At 31.7% G+C, this 26,392-nt stretch overlaps 1 protein-coding gene and 1 pseudogene across 4 annotated transcripts in view; one reads left to right on the forward strand and one right to left on the reverse strand.

The window, feature by feature from the left end:
- The window catches only part of LOC124964587 (COBW domain-containing protein 2), a 39,434-nt gene that overhangs the window by 1,244 nt on the left and 11,798 nt on the right, over positions 1–26,392 (forward strand). For 3 of the 4 annotated variants that reach the window (XM_047525062.1, XM_047525063.1, XM_047525065.1), the window contains exons 2-10: positions 2,153–2,239; positions 4,354–4,450; positions 5,260–5,351; positions 8,656–8,715; positions 9,765–9,802; positions 15,716–15,762; positions 17,588–17,674; positions 21,020–21,064; positions 25,986–26,042. In XM_047525062.1, the coding sequence (XP_047381018.1) occupies positions 2,153–2,239; positions 4,354–4,450; positions 5,260–5,351; positions 8,656–8,715; positions 9,765–9,802; positions 15,716–15,762; positions 17,588–17,674; positions 21,020–21,064; positions 25,986–26,042 (610 nt within the window). The remainder of the gene's footprint in view (positions 1–2,152; positions 2,240–4,353; positions 4,451–5,259; positions 5,352–8,655; positions 8,716–9,764; positions 9,803–15,715; positions 15,763–17,587; positions 17,675–21,019; positions 21,065–25,985; positions 26,043–26,392) is intronic. The other variant, XM_047525064.1, reaches the window with a different exon arrangement.
- On the reverse strand, positions 17,707–19,664 carry LOC124964760 (EKC/KEOPS complex subunit TPRKB-like; annotated as a pseudogene).

The raw sequence follows: 26,392 nt of genomic DNA on the forward strand, positions 1-26,392 counted from the left end.
TCATTTTGCTTACTGGTAAAAATCAATTTCATAGTTTGTTTAAAGCATACTAATAGTATCAATATAGTTGGTAAAGCATTGGAGATGATGGTCTAAGTGCCAGAGTTAGAACTAATGTCAGCAGCCTTCTTGTTGCTGAATCTAGGTACAGTTTCACCCCTTTATTTTTTTGAAACACTGTTCCATTGACTTCTATCGATTTCTCTTCTGATTTTTCCACGTTTTTCTTTGGCTTCTTTTTAAGCCATCTCTTCATATTCATTCTTTAACTTGACTTCCAGGTAGTTTCTGTTTTGATGTCCTGCAGACATCTCAAAACTTAACATGTCTATCCAATAATTCATATGTTACTGTTCCCTCAAATGTTTCTGTTCTTGTGATTCCAACCATCTGGAATGCTCGAACAGCCTCCTGACTACTGTAATCTTGAGTTTTATTGCCCTTTAATATATTCTCTGTATGTTAGGCATAATGATCTTTATAAATGTCAGTGTGATTTGTTACACCCTTCAGTGGTTTCTACTTGGGTTAAAGTGCAAAATGCTTAACATGAATTACAAGAACCTGTATGATCTGGCTTTTGCTAAACTATCCTGCCTTCCACGTGGTGACACAGCATATTGAACTAATTTTACTTCTTAAAAGCACCAAGTGTCTTAGTCCCTTGGTATATTTTTCTTACTTCTCTGGCTAGATGTCCCTCTTGGGTTCTGTGTAGCATCTTGTACATCTGTTGAATGTTATCATCCTGTGACATAATTGCCTCCTCATTTAGCTAAATTCCTCACCTTTTCCCACTCATTTCATTTTCCACTCATCAGCTCCACGTAGGCAATACTGCCTTTGCCTTGTTCAGTTTTCATCAAGGCCCAGCATAAATATGGTTCATAGTAGATACTTTTGAAAGAATGGACTATATCTTAAAATCTTTTTCTTCATAATGTGGTTAATTATTAAACCCTAGTAATTCTTCTATCCGAAGGTTTCTTACCTGCACAACTTCTTTCCGTTTTCATTGTCACTACCCTGTGCATTACTCATGTTCAGAGCCTGTCTCACACTTAGACTGGTTTTCCTAGGTACATTCTACAAAACTTGAAAATGTATTTCAGCAGACATGAGTAAGTTACATGTAGAAGTTTTTAGCAACACTGTAATAATAAAATGCTGGAAACAACCCAAAGGTCCACCAACAAAAAATAGATTATGAATGATATATTCATACAATTGAACTGCGTTATCACACATTTGATGTTTTCTTTTATTCCTTTATGAACTTTGGTATGTTTGGTTCTTCTATTTGAGATGAACACACTAGGCTTAATATGCCACCTACTGGATGAACTTGGTGTGGCTTTATGAATATATCTTTCTAAATACTGAATATTCTCTTTTGTTACCAGTTCCAACCTCTGTTTCATAAAATCTATAACAATTTATAGATTGTTTTATGCATACTAAAAGTAGCAATATAGTCATCTGAATTTGTATATGGTTAATCGATGTTGATACCAAAAAATAGTTCTTTAGATGTAAAGTTTAGGGAAGTAAACCAAGTATCCTTGGTTCAGAAACATTGTCATAATATAAAAGGGACTTACAGATTTTGAATTTTATAAATTATATTTTATTCCTCAGAAATAATTACTTTATTCCTTACTTTGTATTCTCTTATATTGTATTATAAGTATTATTTTAGTAAAATTAGGTTGGAAAAAACTGACTTAAATTGTAATATTTTAAAATATTTATAAAATATATAACACATATACTTTTCAAAGATTGCTTAAATCTTTTTCTTTACAATTTGCTGTACCATAATTAAGTATGAAAAATAGCACACAAATTGTTAAAACCATCAGGACTTTTAATATCCTTTTCATGCCTTTAAAATTAGTCTTTGCTGGGCATGGTGGCACATGCCTGTAAATTCCAGTGACTCAGAACTCTGAGGTAGGAGAATCATGAGTTCAAAGCCAGCCTAGGCAAAAGTGAGGCGCTAAGCAACTCAGTGAGACCCTGTCTCTAAATAAAATACAAACTAGGCTGGAGATGTGGTTCAGTGGTTGAGTGCCCCTGAGTTCAATCCCTGGTATACCCCCCCCCCAAAAAAAATTAGTCTTTGATTTTGCTTCTTTAATATATTTTATAGGTGCTGGAAAGACAACTCTTCTGAACTACATTTTGACAGAGCAGCATAGTAAAAAAATAGCAGTTATTTTAAATGAATTTGGAGAAGGTAAGTAAAGTTCAGTATTATGTCATGCTCCACAAACTTAGAGGACAGTTTATTCCACTGGTGAATTGATATTTTGTATTTAAAATGAAAACAGGAGGAGGTATTATAATGTGAACATGCTGATGTGGATAGCTTTGAAAAGTTTAATTTCTGTGAAACTATTTTTTTGTGGGTTTGGGATACTTACATCAAATACTTTGTTAAATTTTATTTTGTGTAACTTTGGAATTCATATCAACAGAATTGATTTATATTTTTTACAAAATAATTGACTCCAGAAGTAAAAATCTTTTTTCTTTTTTAAAAATTTATATATAAAGTGTTTGTGTGTGTGTGTATATGTAGTTGTAGATGGACAGAATACCTTTATTTTATTTATCTTTGTGGTGCTGAGGATTGAACCCAGGGGCTCCCACAGGCTAGGCAAGTGTTCTACCACTGAGCTACAACCCCAGTCCCCAGAGATAAAAATCTTAATGAATGAAAGAAAGGTTTTTTGTTTTTGAGGAACTAAGTTGCTTTGGTATTGATTATATTGTATATTGCCACTCATGAATATGTTTGAAAATGCTTCAGATATTTTAAGTTCACCTTGTTGAATGTTTATTATCTGCAAAGTAGTTAAAACTGAGGATTTTAAAATTAAGTGGAATATATTGTATCCATTTTCAAAGTGCTCAAATTATCTGTAAAAATATATGTGCTTAACTTTTTAATATTAAACTGTGGTTTAAAAATCTATTCATCAGTGTTAGACACAATACTTTGGTTACTTTTATAGGAGTTTTTCTTCACAAATATGAACTTTAATAAAATCTAACTTTTAGCCAAAACATAATTTCTGTTACATTTCTTAAAGTATACTCTTTTTCCATTGTAAGTGAGTAGAAGAGCTAGGTTTTATAGGCAACATGGGACACCTGGTAGTAAAATATGATTTCTTATTTCAGTAAACTAAAGAGAAAAGACAAAATAAAAATCTTGAGGTTTCTTGATTTCTTTTTTGTGTAGTACTGGGGATCAAACCCAGGGCCTCGTGCATGCTAGACAACCATTCTACCATTGTGCTATATCCCCTACTCCTATAAATTCTGAGATTTCTAATATTGATCCTTTTCTAACTTTTTATTAACCAGTTTTCTGTTGTACACTTTCTTACTGCTTCTCTTCATTTTTGGTGTTCATTTTCAAAAATTTACCCTTCACAGCATTCTCAATATTTTCCTTCATGTTTTATGAATATTCCATATAGCCTAAATTTTGTGGCAGCCCCTTTAAAAGCTCTTTATCATCACCTACCTCAAATATGAACTATATATAATATATACAACATATATGTATATAATTATGTATAATTATATATATACTTAAAATTATATATATATATATATTATATATATTTATATATATAAATGTAAAACTGGGTTTCTTTTGGGTGGCAGAGACCATTTCTTTCCGGGACATTTAGTATTCTTCCCTGGCTTTGGTATATTTCTTTCTTGTAGGAAAAGTAAACATTTAAAATCATTCTTAAATTCTTTCCCAGGTATGTATTACTAGGAAACTTTTGTGTATTTGACTAAAATTTTAATGTTTAAATGAACACATGATACTCCGGTGAAAAATTTCTTTAACATGAACTCTATCTCTTACTGGGAGATCTGTCTAATAGAAACAAGCAAGATAGAAGAAGAATGAAAAGAAAAAAGTAGGTAAGATAGTCTCATCAGTTGACAGAAGGGTATACAAAAACCATTATGTAAAACATACTAGTCTGCCTAGAAAGTTTGCTATGGATAAGAAAAAATGCTTCCAAGGTGGCTGCTTTTATCAAGTTGTAGAAGTGGTCAAGAAGAGGCCTCAAGAAGCAATAGGTGTGTCAACTGATTTTGAATTTGCCTTTCTGCAGGCTTAAATACTCTTAAAGAAAGAAAAGATAAATTAATGTAGAGTACTATAATTTAAATATTGAGGCCACATGAATAGAATAAAAGAATAAAAATTGTAAAATGCATTTCTGCTTTGAAATCTGTTCTACATTTGAATATTCTCATCTTTGTTTTTGGTAAACCATTGAACATAATCTAAAGAGCACTTCTTGTTAATTTTTCTAGGAAGTGCAGTAGAGAAATCCTTAGCTGTCAGCCAAGGTGGAGAGCTCTATGAAGAGTGGCTGGAACTTGGAAATGGTTGCCTCTGCTGTTCAGTGAAGTAAGGAATCTATGTGTTCACTATGTGCTTGGAAATGCTTACTGATTATATTTCCAGCTTTGATTTTCCTGTGTAATTTAACTGAATTTACAGTTTGCTTCATTGTATTTTCAAATAGAAAATAAATTTTAGAGTGTGTTAAAGTTTTTCTTTATTTTTTCTCTCTGCTTGAATGCTTTCCTCCTCTTATTGAATTTTTTTATTTTTGGTGTTCAAGTTTATTTCATTAATAATTTCTCATGCATGAATGTCATCAAAAGCAAAAGATGATTATTTTTAACTTAATACAACATCAGTTTCATTTCCAAGTATTTGGTCTCCTTAAAACAAAAACAAATTACTAAACAACCGGAATGTCATATATTCAGTATTTTCCTTCACTTTTGATATTATAAAAAAGAAGGAAATTTGATCTTGTACCCTACTTCAGAATAGAATTAAATGTTATTTAATGACAGTGTCCCTTTAACTGTTATTTTAAATGGTTGTAGCTAATGAATTTTATTATTTTGAATGTTGATTTTTTCTTTCATAAAGATGTAGACATTGACTTAGTCAAATGAAGTTCCATCTGCTTTTAATTTTAATAAAGTATTAACTCATTACATGTTTTATTTTTAACCTATTATTTCTCCTCATTGTAAATATTAAATGGGCATTTTATTAGAAACTTAGTAGCAAGTTAAATAATTTTCACATGCCTAGAGGTATTTTTGAGTTGTGTTGTTGAATATATTTTAAAAAATTCATAATGGGCATTTAAAAATATTAAAGCAATCAACTATATATTATATTTTGATATTCTGCAGGGATAATGGCCTTAGAGCTATTGAGAATTTGATGCAGAAGAAGGGGAAATTTGATTACATACTGTTAGAAACCACTGGGTTAGCAGATCCTGGTAAGAAATGACATTATTGGTAACCAGAATATAATTCTTCTGACATCCTAAATAGATGTATTGGAGAAATATTTAAGATGAGTATTAGCCTGGGGGTGTAACTCAGTGGTAGAGTGCTTGCCTAGCAAGACTCTGAGTTCAATCCACAGTACCACTCAAACACACATACACACACACAAATTCATTTCCTGATTGACTGAATTTTATGGTTAGGTAATCTTTCCAAGTTTTAAGTGCTGCATTCGTTGAGTATTGCTTATTTCTTTGCTTGAGAATACTTGTCTTTTGTTTTTATACTTAAAGGATTACTTATATTTCTATAGTTATATAAATATTACTTATATTAAAGAATACAATTTTGGGTTCACAATTTCTCTCAGGAATTTGCAAGTGTAATTTCATAGTTTCTTCATAATTTTTTGATTGGTTGGTTTTCCTTGTTCAGGGTTTTATTTTATTTTATTTTTATTATTATTTTTGGTGGTGCTAAGGATCAAACCTGGGGCCTCACACATACTAGGCAAGCATACTACCACAGAGTTACATCCCCAGCCATTTTATCAGGAAGAATTCGTGAGTGCTATAGTGTCTGAGTTTCAATGCTTGTTGTTTCCTTTAATGTTTGCGAATGTTTGCCATTCCTGAAAAACAACTTAGCAATATCCTTTTGGAACACTTTCATTAGAACACTGTGGTTCATATTTTATTACTCTGGAACATTGAGTATTCCATGTTACAAACTCTTTTCATATTATTGTACTTTTTCTTGCTTTCAATCTTATTTTTATTGAGTTCATATTGTCTATACATTCTTTGTCATGAAGAAGTCCTTCACAATTTTCTTTGGTTTCTTGGATTATGGTTTCTTCTAGAATGGGTTCTTTGTCAGATGTATTCCCTGTTCATTTCTTCAATATTTTTTCTTCCATTCTTTTAATTTTTTGCTCTTCTCTGCCTGAAATACATGTGTGTATATTTGTGCTTGATCTTGGAGCTCAGAGAGCTTTTATTTACTAGATGTGGTGTTCATAAAGAATTCCTTTTCCATCTTATCCAAACATGTTTCTCTTGGGTCCCATTTTGAAAACTGGATATTGTTGTGGATGGGGGAACAGGGAAGCAAAGGGAAAATAGACGACCTCAAGAGCCAGATGGGACAATGTGGCTATTAGGTTCTGCTCTTTTAAAATACCCAATACACTGCACTTTGGGTTTGCTCCAACTACTTAGGCGTACACATTCTGTACTGCCTTGTGTGAGTACAATATTGGACCTCAGACCTTGTGCTTCCTTTTGCTCTTGTCCCTTGAAAGTGACTTTCTCTCCCGAAAGTGGAGATGGTTAGAAACTTTTACTCTTGAGGATTTTTTTTTTAATTACTCATTATTTTTTCTTCCCTCCATTCCACTTCTTGCATTTTGGGAGGTATTTCTGATAAGCATAGGATTTTGTAAACTATTTTCTTACAATCTCTTATTGGGGGTGGAAGTAGAGTAGACTTAGGAATGGTCTTAACTCACAAAGGACTTTGTTTTCATTTTGAATGTTACTGTTTAAAATTTGTGGCAGGAGGATGTATGTTCTTTTTTATGTTGGGTTTCTGCTGATAAATTTTTGACTTATTATTTTTTATTTTATTAGGTTTTGAAGAAGGGAGATTCTGTAATCGCCTCAGTCTTGGCACAAATGACATTTTGCATTGGATAAATACTTTGTGGGTAGGGAGCTGTCTTGAGCATTGTAGGATGTTTACAGCATCCCTGGCTTCCACCTGTTAACTGCCAGTAGCATCACCCCAGGAACAACCAAAACTACCTACAGACACTGGCAAATATTTGCTAGGAAGAAAAATCACCACTTCATTCACTTATCTTTATTCCTCCTAAAAGCTACATCCAAATTTTAAGTATTTCTTTTCTTGTGTAGCCTTCAAGAATTACACCAAAGGTCAATAATAGATTTAGAGTAAAAACTGTAATGTACTCTTACAGTTCAACTTAATAATAAGCAAATGTTAATGGTGCAATTTACTATTTATCTGAATAGAAATCAATTCATTTTTTAAAATTATGTAATGAGTTTTGTATGATGTTAGATACTTTGCTGAGTGAAAAAATTAAATACTTTTTCTGTGCTTATTATTTAGAATAATCACATGGATTTACTTTTTCTTCCTTATTAATTAAAACCATGTTTTTAGCCAAGAAAGTAAAGAAAATTCTTATTGGCAATTCAGTTGTTTCCTATCTAAGAGACTGACACTCTCCAGTTCTAAGCTAAATAATTGTCATGGTAAAGTAATTTCCTTGAAAAGGACAGACATTGATTCAGCCCCTGTTACTCACAAATCCTATTTCAGTCAAATTGGAAAACTATTAAGTTTTTGGGAAAAAATCAATAGATATCAGAAAACCATTAGATCTTGTGGCCCTTGCTATATCTTGCATGAGTAATCACTGTAAACAGCTGACAGGTATTTCATTGTTGACACAGAGTGATGCTTGGGGGACCACATCTTGTCAGGGTAGGTGGACAGCTTCAGACAGTGGCATGAGTTCAGTTATCCTTGTTTTCCCCTTCTGCTCATTCTTCTAGACAGCACTGTCACTAACTGGGCCTGTGATGTTTTGAAAAATCAAATACTTTCCTTGCTGTCAGTTTTCTTTTTCTTGAGTTGGGGCTTAGTAATCAGGATGTGTGGTTTGGTACTGAACCAGTTTCTGTCAAAAACAAGTTTTAATTTCTTATTCAGAAACAATTTTTCCTGAAACCCAGGTTTTGTGCTAGTACTAAATAAGTAGTGTGAGGATTAATTAATAATGCCAGAGAGTTGATGTTACTTCTTGTTATTTTTCTCCTATAAAAATGACAATGTAATTTTTTTTGACAAGTGATTTTGGACTATCTGTTTCATTTGCTTTTTCATTAGAGAGATGAGTCATTATTTATGAACCTTATAATTCATGTTTCAGAAGATGAGAAAATAAAAATAAGTCCTACATACACATAGCCATAGTGTTGAAGTTGTTTAATAATATCTGTTGGCAACTTTATTTTGGCATGGGTAGAAGCTTACTGTTTGATTTGTGTGTAGTAAAAGTTTGTCTTTTTTTTGAGGAAAAGGGGGAGAGTTATAGAAATGACCGGAAGTAGTAAACGTAATTCCCAAAGAAGATGAGAAACCCAGATTTAATTTGCATGTGTGTTTATCTGCTAATTCCATTATGGCAAATTAAAATGTATATTAAATCATGTTTTGCACTTCAAAAATATTTGTAATTGATGAATATTATGTATTTTTCAGGTGCTGTGGCTTCTATGTTTTGGGTGGATGCTGAATTAGGGAGTGATATTTATCTTGATGGTAAGTTAAACAATTTTCTTTGTTTTATTTATTGTTAAATTTATTATTTATTTATAATTTTAATCCATTGCATAATTGTGCTTTTCAAACATGCTTCTTAATTTATAATGAAGTAAATTTTTGCTCATGTAGACTCTATAGACCCTGACAGTGGTAGAACTGGATTATCAAATCTTAATCTCAGTTCTCAATTTAGCACTCGGACTGAGCCTTTTCTGTTAAAATGCTATGTAGATTTCCTAGGTCCTCTGTGTTTGATTTGTTCACTTAGCATAATGTCAGAGCTTTATATTTTAATCATCCAGACAGTGTGAGAATCACGTTTCTGCTTTCATTTTCCCTTGGACATAAAAATTTAGCACTTACACACAAACCCTTGTTTTATTTACCTTAACACTTTTGTCAGTCTTACCTATAAATTTATAAACTTTGTGTAACTTTCTTAGTTAAGTGACTATATTCCCTTCCTCCCTCCATTTTCCCTTCTTTCCTTTTTCCTTTCCTACATTTCTCCCTCCCTTACCTTTGTTTGAACCAGTCCTTTATAGACTAAGGAGTGAAATATTAAGTCTTTGAAGCTGGGTTTAATTGGGCTCTAATATATATGGCATGTAGCTGGTTAAATTCCATAGACATCATTAAACTCATTCTGCTAATACCCTTTAAAAATTATATATTCATAGATTGCTAAACTAATTGATCATTTGGGAACTTATGTACTTGTTATATAAAACATTTCTGTGAGCTAGATTTGTAAGAGATGCTAGGAATAAAATACAATGTCTCAGATTCTTTAAATAATAATTTAAATGTTTAAAATATCTTCATAGTCTCTTAAAACAGTGCTGATCACTCCATATATATTTGAAATGCATTACTTATTCCTAGGATTGAATTAAATTGCAGCACTGGTAAGAAAAAAATTCTTTGTTTTATTGGATAGCATTCATGAACTGAGATTAATTTTAATTGTCTTATCAAGTGTGGTTGTACTATATTAATAAACATCTTTTTAATAAAGTGTGATTAAAATGTTTATTCTTTTGTAGGTATCATAACTGTTGTAGATTCAAAATATGGATTAAAAGTAAGTTGAAGATGGGTTACTAATTGTTTGCAAAGAGCTGGGAATATAGGAGTTGATCACATTATTTTTTTATTTGTATTTGAAATCTTCCTTAACAAAAATGTTTTTCAGAAGTTATCCTGAACTATAGGTGCAACTTGTGTGTTATTAAATTATTATTTTATGTTTTTAAATTAAGTATTTCTTTTCTATTAGTCTAGTTTAATATTAGGATAAAATTTGGGATTGCTATGTTTTTAAATAAGGATATGGGATCAGGATAAGTATGTGTAACTCCTCAGTAGAATTCAGCCCCAGTATTGGTAAGTATTCCTGTTTGATAGAAGAAATTGAGCGTGGTAAAATCATATGAGACCTTATTTTTTGTTATAAACTGCTATTGAACACAAGCTGGAAATGAGATTTTAAAAAATATTGCTTTGCCTCATTTTGAAGAAATCAGAATTTGTGCATGGGATCAGTGAGGAGAAATCTTCGTTAAAAGACATCCTGCTGTGAAGGATTATTTAGAAAATGCACCTAGCAAGATCTTTAAAAGCTTGTAAAATATTGTTTTCTGACTTCCTAAGTGAAACATTACTAAAGGCATATGAGAATGAAATTATCCTCTGTCCTCAGCACCTCTGTCCCAGCACCTCAATCTGGGGTCCAAAGTAATAATCTCATAAATTTAAATTCAGTGTTTAAAAGTTTGTTAGTTTTATATTCTACCCTATAGTATATCTAAACTCGTTAATATTTAAAGTTTGTTTTTATTCTAAATTTCCAATGAAATTATGCTCTAGGTATGTCAGGCTTGTTAAATGACTACCAATACCCCTTTTCTGGTTTTTCATTTCCCCATGGGATAAAGCACCTAATTCGAGAAGTTCGGAAGATACTTCCTTATTTAGAGTTTAAAATGTAAATTTTTGATTGTCTTAAGAATCAAAGAAATATTCCAAATATTATAATTTTGCTCAAAAATATTCTAACGACTGTTTTGAAATCATTTTTCTAGCAAAGTATCATGGAGATAGCAAACAAAACAAACAGAGATGAAATTCTTTATCTTGAATATTATAGGCATGTTTGAATACATGTCCTTTACAAATTTATTCCCAAATTTGGGATACCTATAGGATAGATAGCAGTTAGGCCATTTTATTTGTGGTATCGTTTGTTTGTTTTTGATAAACTTAATGTGTTGTACCAAAGTCAAACTCTTTATGTATTTTATGACTTTGAGAATAGTTTATATGTATAGTTGGGTATAGAAAGGAATTTAATAGAATCTATTAGTAGCTTGATAGAAGCAAAAAAATAAAAAAGCAAAAACATAAAGCAACATTCTGAATAATGCAAACGCATTATACATTTAACCCCCTGCCACCTTGATAAAACCTCTTAAATTATTAAATCAATATACCTACACAAAACTGACATGCTGTCAGGATAATGGAAACTTCAGATTTTCTAAGTCGGATGCCAGATAAATAACTTTGCCTTTATATAAAGAATTTGCCAACTTGTCCAATTCCTCTGGTTGCAAAGCTTGACCTCAGTAGCTGCTTGTGATTCAGAGAATTCTGAGGCAGTACAAGTAATGACACTTGGATAATGGGCAGCAATTTAAGGGTGTCATGCTTCACAGAGCCAGCCCATCACAAGTAAAGCTGAGAAATGGTACCGTGTGGCCAGCCAGCCAAATTGAAACTGAAGTAGTAATTGATATCATGGGCTATCACTCTAATGGGATTGTCACCCATTGATCTGAAATATTCATTTTTTAATCATGGGCACAGAATTGGACAACTTAAAATGACAGCTCTCTATTCTCAGGACTTGACACTCGGGCTACTGACATGGTTCTTTTCAGTTCTACAAATGTGACAGCATTTAATGCAATAGAATCAATGAATGAAGTTACACAGGAAAGGTCAAGTGAGAGGTTTTTTTGGTTCTTCTGTTATATTACACAAGCTGTTGAAACAATTCAGTCAGAAAACAGTTTGCTTGAAAAAGGCTAGAAAAATAAATAGACTGACATTATGCAATAATTTTTTAAAAGTTGAAATTGTGTTAGATCTATAACCAATCCATTTGAAAGAAATAGCTGCTGCTGTTTTTTTTTAAATCAATATCTGACATCTTTGACACTAGATTTATTTCCTCTTTACAATAGTGTTCTTTCTTAGTGAGTTTTAAGACAGCTTTTTCCCCTCCTCCCCCACCTCTTCCTCTTCTTTTTCTTTGTCCAACTTGTTTATTTCTATAAGAAAGGATACCCTGTACAGCCCTTAAAGTTGTGACTACAGTAGTGTTATTTCAAATAATTTGTTTCTTTTTTCCCTACAACTTTGTTGAGTTATAACTGACAAAAAAATGTATATTTAAGTGATGCGACTTAATGTTTTGATATGTGTGTGTGTGTGTGTGTATTGTGAAAAATATTGTGAAACAAGCCGATTGACACATCATTTCACATAGTTACCACTTTTTGAAGTGGGGTGTGGACTGAGAACATTTAATATTTAAGCTCAGAAAGTTTCAGCTATTCAATCTAGTAGTCTTAATTATAGTCACCATGCTGTAATTAGCTTTCTGGAATGTATTTATCTTGCATAACTGAGAATTTGTACCTTTTGATCAACATCTCACACCCCATTTTATCCTTTTGTTCCCCTTTGTTTCTTATGGTGGGCTAAGTTGAGAATTTGAAACTTTACCTTTTGAATATGTTTTATTAATTAGTATAAGTTATTAGTCCTTTTTATATAAAAGCAAAAGCTATAGTCTCTAAGCAGAGAGGAGGAGTCCTTTGAACATATGTGTAAAATGAAATATTTTGGAAAAAAGCTTACAGACTTTGCCTATTCAGGTAGAATAGATACTAAATTTACATTTTATTTTACAAATGGAAATTATCTGACTTAATGATCAAATATTGTAGAATGTTATTTTGAAGAGCTGACATGTATTCTAGTTTTGTTTTCATGCAAGTTTGACTTGGGAAGATAAGAGGGTTTGTAAGGGAGATGTTGAACTGATATCTAGATATAAGTATACAGTTTATTATCTATTTATTTATTTATTTGGTACTGGGGATGTAACCTAGGGGCACTTTCCACTGAGCCACATCCCTAACCCTTTTTAAAATTTTAAGACATAGTCTCGCTAAGTTGCTTGAAGCCTCACTAGGTTGCTGAGGCTAGCCTCAAACTTGGAGTCAGCGTTAGCCTTCTGAATTGCCAGGGTTATGGGTGTGCACTACCATGCCCAGCTGCATTTATTATTTTTTATGTTTGTTTAGCTTTCATATGTGCATAGGACAGGACATTTATCTCTTCTATAACTATATATGATTATTAGGTGTATTCTTGATAAAATTATGCATATTGTCAGACTTTTATTTTAAGGATTTTAGCTTAGTTTTATATTTAATATTTCCTGACTATCTAGAGATAGTACAATATGTTAGTCTGCTCCAGTTTGCTTTTAGTGAAGATTTCTAATCTCATGGATTTCTAAATCTTATGAGAGTTACTTTGTAAAACTACCTTTTTATTAGTTTCATTTAGGATGGAAATGAAAAAACAAATCCCTAATTCTTTTATCTTTTTTTTACCAATTCACGGCCAAATGGGGCTCCCAAAAGGTCAAAAATATGTCTTGAAAAATACTTAAGATTTTTGGAAGAATTTTCAATATTACAGGATCATCCAGTAATACCTTGCTTATAGTGTATCATTGTTAAAGAGATTTACTGTTCAATGGATAGGGTTTTGTTGCTACATGTTATATAGAATTTTCCAAATGACAACATTTATGTATCTTTGTCTGCAAATAGGAGGTGTTAACTACAATTCATTCAAGGGACGTTTGTTGGGCCTAGCCAGGCAGTTTTAAAGGTCTGTTAACAGCTTTATTCTCTAGAGGCAGAATAGATAATAATTAGATCTATTATAGCCTTGGGCCAAGAATAATTATGGAAAAATGTTAAACTTGGTATTTTGGCATGGAATAATTTTTGATACAATATTCTCCAAGTTCTGTGACTTCCATAATTGCAGAGTGGTTCTGCAGCTGAATATGTAAGATTGTTTCCTAAGTAAAAATGAGTGTATCATCCCCATGATTTTAGTTTAGATTTGTTTCCCTCTAAATAGTATTTGGTAAGCCTAAAAGAAGAAAAAGTTTATCTCCATAGTCTTAACCAAGATTATTAAATTATTACCAACTCTCTCTTAGGTGTTAAACTACCTAAGTAACTTAATGAACACCTCTGAATGAATTGTGAAACTAGTTTGATAAAATAATCTTGAATGTTAATTTTAGGTAATTGTTACATGTATTTTCTTTTGCAATTATTAATGTGACACTATATACAAAACTGATTTTATGTGACATAAAAGGATTTCATGAGTTTTAAATTATTTATTTAAAATTATTAGATTTTACTTTTGTTGAACCTGTTTTTTTTTAAATTACAAGTAATAGTAATAATAGCCAGCCCTTCGATAATGTTTAAAATCTGTGATGGTGAGAGTGTTAGATTTAGTTTCTTCCTTTATAGAATAAGAATAGTTATTTCCCAAAATTCTTATGAAGTCTAAATGAGATAACATATATAAAAGAATTTGATAATTTAAGAAGTTTAGTTCAAAAATAAACTATATTCTAATTACCTCGAACTTTCAGTAGTCAGCTTGTTACTGTGATAGGGAATCTTTGTGGAGAATTGAGGTGGTGAGGGTGAAAACATGATTTTCCAGAGGAGAACCTTATGGCATTGATGACTTTTAGGGGTCTAAATAGGATTATGTGGAGGTGGGCGGGGAGACCCTGCTTCCAGAAAGATGAACACTATCATTTCATGGGTGTCTAAATAAGTGTCAAAATATTTTTTTGGAGTCAGCCTGACTGGAGAGATAGCAAGATAAGCAGTTATACTGAGAGACTAGATCACTCTTAGTGTGTGTTTCCAAATAATAAACTGCTTTTATGCCAGAATTAGGGCTGTGTTCCTTGCCATAGCTTCTTTCTTTATAAGGAATTTAAAGGTGCGCAATACCGAGTTCATATTATGCATGATTTGGGGGAGTGGTGTGGGGCATGAGGACAGGAACAGAGGAAAGTATGTTAGCTTTTTAAAAAGTACAAGTTCGGTGGTTATCCTTTTTGTAGGTAATAATGAATATTTAGAATCAGCAGCTTTATAAAAAGGAAAATACCTAAAATCTGAACTACAACTTGACATATTTTTATGATATTAATTTGAGGAATTTTCTTTTTGAGAAAAAGATAACGGCAGGAATGCAAAATCTTAAGCCCTTTCCTCTCCAAAATACCCCTCAGGTTCACTGTAGGGGAAAAAAATTATTTCAGATAGAATAGTTAGTTCTTATAAGTCAGGCACAGAGGGACAAATTCTGCATGATTTCTTTCATATGTTAATCTTAAAGCTGAGCTTAGAGAAATAGCAAAATAGTGGTTGGAGAGGGAATCGGGAAGGGAGAGAGGTTAGTTAATGGATACAAAGTCACAGTCAGATAGGAGGAATAAGTTGTGTTCCATTACCCAGAAGGTTAATTATATTAAAAAATATTTTGTCATATAATTCAAAATAGCAAGAAGAGAGGGTTTTGAATATTCTCATTATAAAGAAATGATAAATGTTTGAGATGATAGGTAATCTAAATGCCAGAATTGAACATGACACAATGTATAAATGTATTAAAATATCACACCATACCTCATGAAGATGTGTAGTTTATTTTCTGTCAATTAAGAAAATAAATTTTAAAGAAAAAGTTTTAAAGAAAAAATAGTTTTTAGAGGCAAGAAAGATTTCTCTGAAGTAAAATTCTTTGTGTTGACATTAGATTTTGTATTATACCATAGTAACTTTTTATAAATTTTGTTTTTATTTAGCATTTAACAGAAGAAAAACCTGATGGCCTTATCAGTGAAGCTACTAGGTACTCATATTTAAAATATTGATTTCTGACTAATTGAAAAGTCAGTAATATGAAACCACAAAACAAATATGAAAACAGTGAAGGAAATTTATTGTCTCTTTTCCATTTATCCATAATGGTTTAATAAAGTTTTATTTAAAACCACTTATTATTGTAGCGTAACGTGAATGCTGGATGCCAGAATTCTTTGTGAGGAACTTGGGAAATAGTAACATTTCAAAACATTTTCTTTTCTTTCTTTCTTTTTTTTGTTTTGTTTTGTTTTGTTTTGTTTTGATACCAGGGGCTCTTTACCACTGAGCCACATCCCCAGCCCTTTTTTTTATTTTTTATTTTGAGACAAGGCTAAGTTACCGTAGGGCCTTGCTGAGTTGCTGAGGCTGACTTTGAACATGCAGTTCTCCTGCCTCGGCCTCCTGAGCCACTGGGATTACAGGCTAAAAATATTTTCTTTTTCTTATCCAGTTTCTTTGGAATTGAAGATTATTACAAAAAAATCATTGACTTCTTTATGGTTTTAAAAACTGCCTCAAGTGTTCACTGCTATTGAGAATAGATGAATATATAAATACTTTAAACTTGGCACTTAAAACATTTATTTAAATACCTTTATGTTACTTATTGATTTGTCTTTAGACTTATAAATATTTAAATTAACTTGCCTGCCCTAAGCATATTCTTGCTAATGGGATGAAGATTTTGAGGTGACTGACAGTCACTAAATATGCTCCTGGGTTTAACAGTAAGACCCCCTGGGATTTGGTCTAGATGATGTAAGCATAAAAAATACAGACAGCAAGCAAACAGTTGATTCTTTATCATTTTGGAATATGACACCCTGTTGTTTTGCAATCCTACTTAAACACTGCATTTGATATAATTATGATTCAAATTAGAACAAACTTAGATATTATTGTAACTTTTTTTCTTATGAAAATGTTTATTATAGAAAATATTTGTAAGCCAAATAGAAAATAGCAAAATGTTGTAAAAGCCAAAATAAGGTTAAGCATAGAAGTCCTGTAATTTAAAGATGTTTGTATTTGGAGATGTGTACATTCTGTCTTTATACATATAAAATTACTTAAATAGAAATCTGATCATGAGAATTTGGTTTTGTTTTTGATATAGCATAAGACTCAGATTAGAAACTAAAAGTCCTATTATTAAAATTTCTTGAATTGAGGAAAATTGAAAGATTCCTTAGCTTCACTACGCCTGTTAATAGAAATTAGAACTTCTAATTATAATAACTGTTTTGCTATGTAGCATTCTGTCAACTGTATTCTTTAACTGGAATTTCTGTATATTTGTTTTAGAGAGATAATATGTAATTTGTACTGATGAAGTGTAAGTTTTTAAACAAAACTGTTCAATGTATATTTATATTAAATGGACTCTTCTCTATTTGGAAATTATGGTAAACATTGAGATAGTTTAGTAACTAAATTTTCCTTATTCCTATTTCTTTGGCTCTCTGAATTTTATGCTTCTTTATAAAGATAACCATCAGTTGAAAATCATTCTTTTGATTGTAAACTCTTTGAGGCTTATCTCATAGTTCCAGAGTTGCAAGAGTATTCAGTAAATGAATGAATACTATAATAAATGAATATGAATAGTATAATGTGAAATCTGAATTTATATAGTGAGGAATGCAATTCCCCTTACTGTCTGAAGAATAAGTAGATTAGGAGTAAACTGGATCACTGCTGTAGAAACCTAAGTATTTCTCAACTGATATATTGATTTGAATGAGTTGTTTGTATTTATTTTTAATCTCAACATTTTTCTTTTGACATCTGTTCTTTGTTTGCTATTTTAGGCAAGTTGCTTTGGCAGATATCATTCTCATCAATAAAACAGACTTGATTTCAGAAGAGGAGCTAAACAAATTAAGAGCAATCATTAGGTACAGTAGATAGCAGCTGTGTATTGTATAGGTCAAAAAGCTAGGAGAAGGGATTTTAAATGAAGAGATGATAAATGTTTGAGGAGAAAGATGTTTAACCTGGTTTAAACCTTACACAGTGTATACATGCATCAAAACACCACATGGTACCTGATTAATGTGAACAATGTTTATGTTTTCATATATCAGTTTAAAATAAATTTAATCTCTAAAGAACATAAGGCTGAAATTATGTCTGTTAAGTACCACAATATAATATACAAAATGTTTTTACTATGACTATTGCCCTGTAGACACTTGAAGTTCAATGTTGACTTGCTTCAAGTACATTAAGGAATCTCATATATTGTTGACCATTAGACTGTTATATAAATAGAAATATATAATATTATTCCTCTTTGCTTGTAGAATATAGTTAAAAAATTCTTTGATATTCAGGGTCCTCAAACTCCATTCTTGTTTTCCTGTCTTCTCTTTGACTCCTTCCTAACATCAAGTGCCCATAACTTTACCCAAGATTATTAATTTACTTTTCTGTGAATGTAGCTTGCCAAATGCTGCATTATTCATAATATTTTTCTCACTTTGTCACAGTTTCTGAATTCTTTATCTCAGCATTTTTATCCATTCTCTAGAGCCCGTTTTCTTTCTCCTCCTCCAGTTAGGTTCTTCATCAATTGTCCCTAACTCTGGTGGTCTCACTTTTACATGAAATGTTGTTGACTTTATGTATTCCTTGATTGTCAACTATGCCTTACCTTCCAATTCGTTTTAATGTCTTAAGTGTCCATGGGCAAGGCTAATCAACATAGGCAATATGAATGATATTTGATTATGTATTAAATAATCCAACAATCATTTTGCTGACTGTTGTGGAGACTCCCATTCCTTTTGAAACCAAAGATGGGCTTTTCAAAGGAAGTTAAGAGTTCAGGGACTTCGTTTTGACTTATTTGTAAGATCTATTGTAGTGAATGTCATTTACAAGGAGACTTTCAATAGCTTTTAGTATTGACCATCTTTTTCTTTTTAAGTGTTGGCAGTGTTTATTTCAGTTCTATAAAAAATGTTCTAAAGAATAGAAGACTAGAAGACAACAATAAAAATAGTAATAGTATTTGTAAAAACAGTAGGATTAGGAATTTTTTTTAAAAATCTCATTCTGTGATTTATTTATTTTTTTATTTATTTTGTAGAACTGGAAGTATAGCTCAGTAGTGGAGCAGTTGCCTAGCATGCACAAGGCCCTGGGTTCAATCCCCAGTCTCATGAAAAAAAAAGTTTTTCTATAATAAACATATATTAATTTTATAATCAGGAAAGAAAAATCAGTGTTTTCTTTAAAGCTGCAAATTTCTGTTACTATTTCTAACATTTTATAAAACATATTTTTGTTGACATTCTACTAATGATACTATCCAATAATGTCCCACTCTTTTCTTCTTGTGAAGACACTTCAGAAATATTTGTTTTTTCAGGAAGGTTTTTTAGAGAAATCTGGTGACCTTCTGCTTAAGATATTAGGTTTTTTTTTTTTTTTTTTTTTTTTTTTGCGGTGCTGGGGATTGAACCCAGGGCCTTGTGCTTGCAAGGCAAGCACTCTACCAGCTGAGCTATATCCCCAGCCCAGATATTTTTGATTTACTTGTTTTTCTCCCTCTTCAATGTAAATGATTAAAATTGAAGTGCCATCTGCAGAGATACCAAATTTTTTCAAAGCTTCTCAAATGTTGTTTGGGGAAAGGTTGAAAATAATTTCAGTAAATAGAGTTCTTGTCTTCATTTTTCCCAGTTTGTCAAGGCGAACTGCTTCGTTTGCTGCTACAAGTATCTGAAAAGGATTGACAGTCATTTTAGGATTTATCAATGCACCATCAATGGTGCTTCCATAGCCTTTTTTCCTCAAGTCTCCAGCATTTTTTACATCTTTAAATAATAGAGGGGTCACCCTGCATTGAGGAAGTAGGTCCAGCTGATGTGTAAACTGCATTTCATAAACAGGATTGTACTGCCCAAAATCTCATGAATGGATTATGCCACTCATGTGATTACCAAATTAGTAGTTTATCTCAAGGTGAGTAGGCTACAAAAGCCAATTCTGTTAGGGTCTCATATGCTCCCTCTCTTGTCATGTGATGTTCTATCAGCAAGGCCATCACCAGATGTAGCCCCTGGACCCTGGTCCTGGTCTGTCCTATTACTGGCCATCTTTAATGGGTACCCAGTTCATGCATGATGGCTGAAAATTACCATATTTAGTACTTATAAATTCTGATCTGTTGTGCTACTTCATATAGTGAATACTATAAATTGAATTGATAAATATAAGATTCATTAAGAGATTGTTTGCATGAATTGTGATTGTAGAAGAAAAACATACTTTCCTCTATATTTGGTCTTATTAAATAGTAATATCTTTAAATTTTACTTGGAAGAACATAATCTCTATGACAAACATTTTGGGGATAAAAAGAGTGATTAATATCACCTAGCTTTTATATCCCCATATTGACTGTCTAAGCTGGATCTCTAGCACTAGCATTACTAATGATTGGCCAGGTTTTTTGCCAGTCTGTACTTTACAACAGTGTCAGAAAAGAATTTGGAAGAAGCAGTTTGATAAATTTCAGGCCTTTGTTTTTGGCTTTCTTATCCTCCGTTGTACATCAGACTTGTGACTGACTTAGAACCAGATTTGGGGAAATAAGTTTAACGTGCTTTGGAGGAAATGACTACCAGGTTATAGAATATATTCAAAAGAGAAGATTAAAAATTTTGTAAATAATTGAAAGAAGTAGTGGAAAGACTCCCCTCAGAATCACCCTATATAGGAAGCCTTACCCTAGAGAATAAGCTTGAAGAAGTAGCACATATCTTGAGCAAGTAACCCTAAAGTTTATGGAATTGATGATACAAAGATAAACAGATCAGTCGTTCAGGGTGTTGAAAATGAGTTAAGTAATTTCTGATGTCATACAAATTAAGTCATGTTCCCTCATTTTAGTGTGTGTTTGGCCATTTCCATAATGTTGTGCCTGGGGAAAAATACTATCGCTAAAAGTTGTTCGTGTTTGCTAGAATTAATATTTAAGAATCTTTTTTTCTAAAATGAATAGTCTTATAAATCATAAACTCATCCCTAGTCTATTAGTACAGTAGATTTTTGTATATGTTGTTTTCTTAATGCACGAATAGAATATACCAGTTTTGTTTTTCTTTTTAGTTTTTGTGGTTCCAGTTATATTTATGTGTCCTTACTTCCTGTTTTAGAAATAATGTGATTTGTGTGCTTTGGGAAAAAAACAGTGTAAATATTGACTTTTTTCACTTTTTAATTTATTTCAGATCAATAAATGGACTGGGAAAAATTTTAGAAACACAAAGATCAAGGTACTTTTTCAAAGCTATTATTAACAACAAATACTTTCTTCAGTAAATATTAAGTAATTGATATATATATATGTGTGTGTATACACACACACACAAACACAAACACACACTTGATTCTAATACAGAAAAAATACAGGTGCAGTTTTTATTATAAAATGGGACCCAAAAATGTTTTTTTGAATGCTCTCTATAAATTAATTTGGCATATTTAGTTAATACCTTTGCCTCTTAAAACTAACACCACAGAACTAGGATAATACTGTGTAACTGCTTTTGCTTAATAAAGAAGAATACTTTCAGCTACTCAAGAAGGTAATTTGCTACAGAAATCTGAACAAGTATACTGAGGAAATTAATTTGATGTATTTAAATGGCCTTTTAATATTTTTGAAACCATCTTGGTGTTTCATAATTAGAAAAATGAATGTTGTGTAAAAAAATACATGAATCTTTATCTTGAAGTTATACAATACATTAAATTTGATTTCTTTAGATTCTTCTCTTTTTGCTCTATTCATAGAGGTGCATTGCTTTATAAAACATATGCTCTTAAAACATCTGTAGAATGTATTTTTGTAGATTGAACTGTTTTCTATTAAATACTGTCATGATTTCAAAAAACTGCTATAGAAGGGCATTTTATTAAGCTAACTTTTTGGAGAGAATGGGTCATCAGCTGATAGATATGCAACATGGGGCCAGCAGCTCTGAGGCACACAGCTGGCAACTCAGTACTATCCCATTCTTATTTGAGGAATACTTTCCTTGGAAGGGCAGTAAAGGCCTTTGCTGAGTGGCTTTTCTGCAATGGCAAAGATTAGCAATGTTGACAGACTACTGTAAGTGTTAGGCAGTCACAGCAGCAGCTGCTTATAAACATGTGAACAGCTGGGGAATTAATTCGGAATGTATTCTCAGAAGCCACTCATTTGCTGACAGAGGTAGTAGAAGAATGCCCTTAGTGTTAGTCGTCTATAAGCATACACCAAATGTGCTTCTTGCAGTTCAAATTCCATTGTATAAATCTGTGATTATATAACTCATACTGTGAATAATTTCTATTACATTCTATATTTCTTTTCTCATTTTTTTTCTTCATCAAATGACATGTAGACAACTACATAATACTTAAACGAATGTTTTAAAATCATATCCATAAATAACTGTGGTTCTATAATAGTGGGTATTCAGTTCATATTTATAAACTACCTTAAATTTTCTTCCATTGTTTTTGTTTTGGAAAGTTCCATGAAAATGGTTTCATCTCGATTAGTTTATTGTGTAATGATTTCATTTAACATTTCTAACATTTACTTTGTAATGGAATGGTAAACATACAGTGATTATTACTTCAAGTGGATGAATGAACAAGTGCATAAAATATTTTTTCTTCTGTTTATTCAGTATTTGGTGTTGGCCAGTGCATCTAAGACTTTAGTCTCAGATAGTACTTCCTTCCTATGAGGGTTAAAATTGCTTAGAATCCTTTTCAGTGAAGATAGAATTCTTAATATTGGGTCATGAAACTATATTAAAAATTTCCCAAAATTATTTGAGGCATAGCAACCTGAGCTTCCTAGTTTAAAAACCTGAGATTTGGTCCTTAACAAAATAGTTCATTTTGATAGAAGTTTTGTTTCATTTATTTTTTAAATTTTAATTCCTTTTTTGTGTCAAGGTTGACAAACATGGACAGAAGTAAAACTGCTATAAGAATGTGACCAAAAAGTTTCACCTTGAATATTGAATATTTAAGTGTAGCATTATCTTATTGGCTTAAGTTGATTTAGAGGCAAATAGAAGTTTTAGGGGACCAAACAGACGAAAGAAAGAAAGAAAGAAAGAAAGAAAGAAAGAAAGAAAGAAAGAAAGAAAGAAAGAAAGAAAGAAAGAAAGAAAGAAAGAAAGAGAGAGAGAGAGAGAGAGAGAGAGAGAGAGAGAGAGAGAGAGAGAGAGAGAGAGAGAAAGAAAGAAAGAAGGTTAGAAGACATGCCATTCTTACCTTTTCCAATTAACTTTAGAGATTTAAAAACAGAACAAAGGAAAACCAGAACCCAATTGGTTAATAAGAATTGAGTCAGTTCAGTTAATTAGTGAACATTCTACTGGCTAGCAGGCATTTCATGTCAGGTTAAGGATTTAAGCAATGTATATAAGACAAAAATTGCCCAAGATGAGTCATTTGGAGAAAACAGACACAAATAAGCAAAGAGCAACATATCAAGCAAGATTAATATGTCACAATAGGAATATTCAAAGCACAGGTCCTATAAGAAAAGGAAGTTAGAGGAATCTCTACTCCACTCTTGCTGATGAAGAATTAGAAAAATTTAGAAAGGTATTGTTGACCTGAGTCTTAATGAATGAGAGTTTTCCAGATGGACTAGAGTAGGGAGGACTTTCCATGTATGGGGAATGTTATATATTCCAGGAACCTACAAATATTTTAGAAAGATTAGAATACATGGTGTTATGTAGCAGAAAGAAAAAGTAAATGACTGAAGTAATGGAGAACTTAACACAGTGTCTTCAGTGCCATGATAACATAGTTTGGATTTTCTCCTGTAGGCAAAAGGAGTCAGTGAAGGATTTTAAAAGCAGTGTGACTCTTGGGAGGTGGACTCAATATGTAGCTATTCTCTGAAGTATAGGAATCATACTAACTTGGGTGGGGTGGTGGTAGAAATAATTCCCATTTAATAAACAGTTTTGAGTTTGAAGTACCACTGGGAAAGGCATTTGGAAATTTAATGCTAGAGTTGGAACTGAGCTTTTTAGACAATATCTGCAACGCAGATCTGGACTTAGCTGGCACACCCTATTGTGAGACTCATTGGAGTTGGAAAGATGACAAAACAGTATCCCTAAAATAGCAGCTGTAATCAGTATTTCAAGGAATTAGGAGAAAAATTAGCTTTTGAAGTTTTTCTCTCCTCTTTTTATTTGCTTTATTCTTCTATTTAGTTTTTAAATGATGGTTATGCTCTTTTATTTTTATTTTTATATTAAAATGGTTTGGAAAAGATCTGATGTTTATATTCCAAAGGAAGAAATTAAATGCATTCAATGCCATGGGTATTAGTTTTCTGGTCATATGCCTTGAATGAGTGAAGAATTTTTTTCACGGCAGGGTTAGATTTGGGGATAGTTCATAGAAACTTCCCATCTGGAGCCTTCCTTTTTTTTTTTTTTTTTTTTTTTTTTTCTCTTTTACACTCGATTAAGAATTTGGTGAAAGTCTCATATTTTATTTTTCACTATGAAGTATTTGTTACACATACCTATTATTAATATTGTCTGTTTTGGAAATATCAAAAATCTGGATGTAAAACAAAATTATCTCTAAATGACCTGTATTCTCAAAGACATTATCCTAGAAACAGTGTATTTAGAAGGTCATTTTTCAAAACTGAACTAGATATTCATAAAATTGCATGTGTAAACTTTATTAAACTTGAAACTATTTTCTGAGGTGGAGATGATTAACTTGGTGGGAAGAGTCAATTCTTTTTTTTTTTTTTCAATTCATTTTTGACAGTATAAATGTTCACTCAACTGTGAAGGTAAAAAAGGAAATATATTTAATATTAAGACTTTGGTCTCAGTGTAAATTGGTATTCAAAAATTTCTTCATGGGACATTACTCCTTTGTTTTATCACTTTCCTAATTCAGCACATCTAGAATGTCCAAAATTCAACAAGTTTTTTAGTCTATTAACATAAAACTTTGGAGTAATCTTTTCATAAGATGAGAATTTGTTTCTCTATGCCAGGAGAAAGTATTCATACCTAACAGTGTGCAGACTTCTAAGAGGGAGCAAAGTAGGCACAGCTGGTTAGTTCTAAGTTAAAGGAGATGTTTTATCTTTCATGATAGTACATTTTAAAAAAATATGAATTTGACAAATGAACTGTTGTTTTTCTTATGAAAAAATATAAGCATTTGAAAAGCTCCTGGAGTCTGATTTTGAAATTTAATTGTGCTTTTGTCATTTTCCTTAAACATTTCCTTCATTTTAACTTTGATTATGGAGAAGTCACTGTTCTGTGCTCTTTTTTGGGCTTATGTTAAAATTGGATATCAATCACCCATCTTTATAAATTTACTTTTGTGTTTTTAAACTGAACCTAATACTAATTGTGGTGTTTTTCTCATCTGATTTAAATTGCTATATTCCTAATAAGGTTTATTTATCATTAAATAATTCCAAGAGAAATAATGTCTATTGAGATAGAGTGCTAATAGGAAGTTTCATTCTATCTGCAAACCCAATGTAGATGGAATCCTAGAATGAATTAATATTTATACATTGGCTGTTTGATTCTTTTTTTAACTTTTCTTTTTTGTGCTGATTATCAACCCAGGTCTTGTGCATGCTAAGCACTCTTTATCATGGAGCTGTGTCCTCAGCCCCTGACTCCAAGTATTTTTATATTACCTCTTTTATATCTTGGGAATAAAATACAGAAACTTCAAGGGTATTTGTAATATACCTATGCATTATTTCCATTTATTAATTCTTTTATTTTTGGAGTAATGAGCTGTTTGGAAAAGTTTCAGTACTTAAACTTTTTTTTTGCTGTAAAAGTGTAGTATTTGAAAAGTTCATAAATTATTTTTCAGGATTAAAAAGACAGTTGAGGGTCAACAAAAACAAGACTACTACAGTTTATTGAAGCAGTAACCAAGTAATTATCTTCTTTGATCTTAACCATTCACCCATTTTTACAAATTTCACATAGAAAGTATTTTTTTTACAGTAAGCTTTTATGTATCTTGTCTGTCATTTGTATGTATTTTCTATGATTAGATGCAGGTTAATCCTTATGCTTACATATTTTGATAAGAATCTTGGAGATATTTTTCTTGGTTAATTGATATTTGCAGAATTTTCAATTATTTGGATTTTTTTCATTTTAGGGTTGATCTCTCTAATGTGTTAGATCTTCATGCCTTTGATAGTCTCTCTGGAGTAAGGTATGTTTTCAACAATTTGGTCATTTTTTTAAAAGTAATTTACTTTTATTCCACAATTATAGAAATTATTTACACTGGTTTAAACTTACTGTCATTCCTTTGGCATACAAGATCACTCTGTGTGTGGGTGTGAGTATGAGGGTGTGTGTTTGTTTTACTGGTGATTGAATAAGGCCCTCCCACATGCCAGGCAAGTGTACTACCACTAAGCTACATCCCAATTCTTTTTAAAAATTTTTATTTTGAGGCAGGGTCTTGTCAAGTTGCCCAGCCTAGCCTCCAACTTACCTTCCTGCCTCAGCCTCCCATGTAACTGAATTTATAGGCATGTGTTACCACATCCAGCATTA

Source organism: Sciurus carolinensis, chromosome 14 (genome assembly GCF_902686445.1).
Source record: "Sciurus carolinensis chromosome 14, mSciCar1.2, whole genome shotgun sequence".
In the NCBI taxonomy this organism is placed as follows: Eukaryota; Metazoa; Chordata; class Mammalia; order Rodentia; family Sciuridae; genus Sciurus; species Sciurus carolinensis.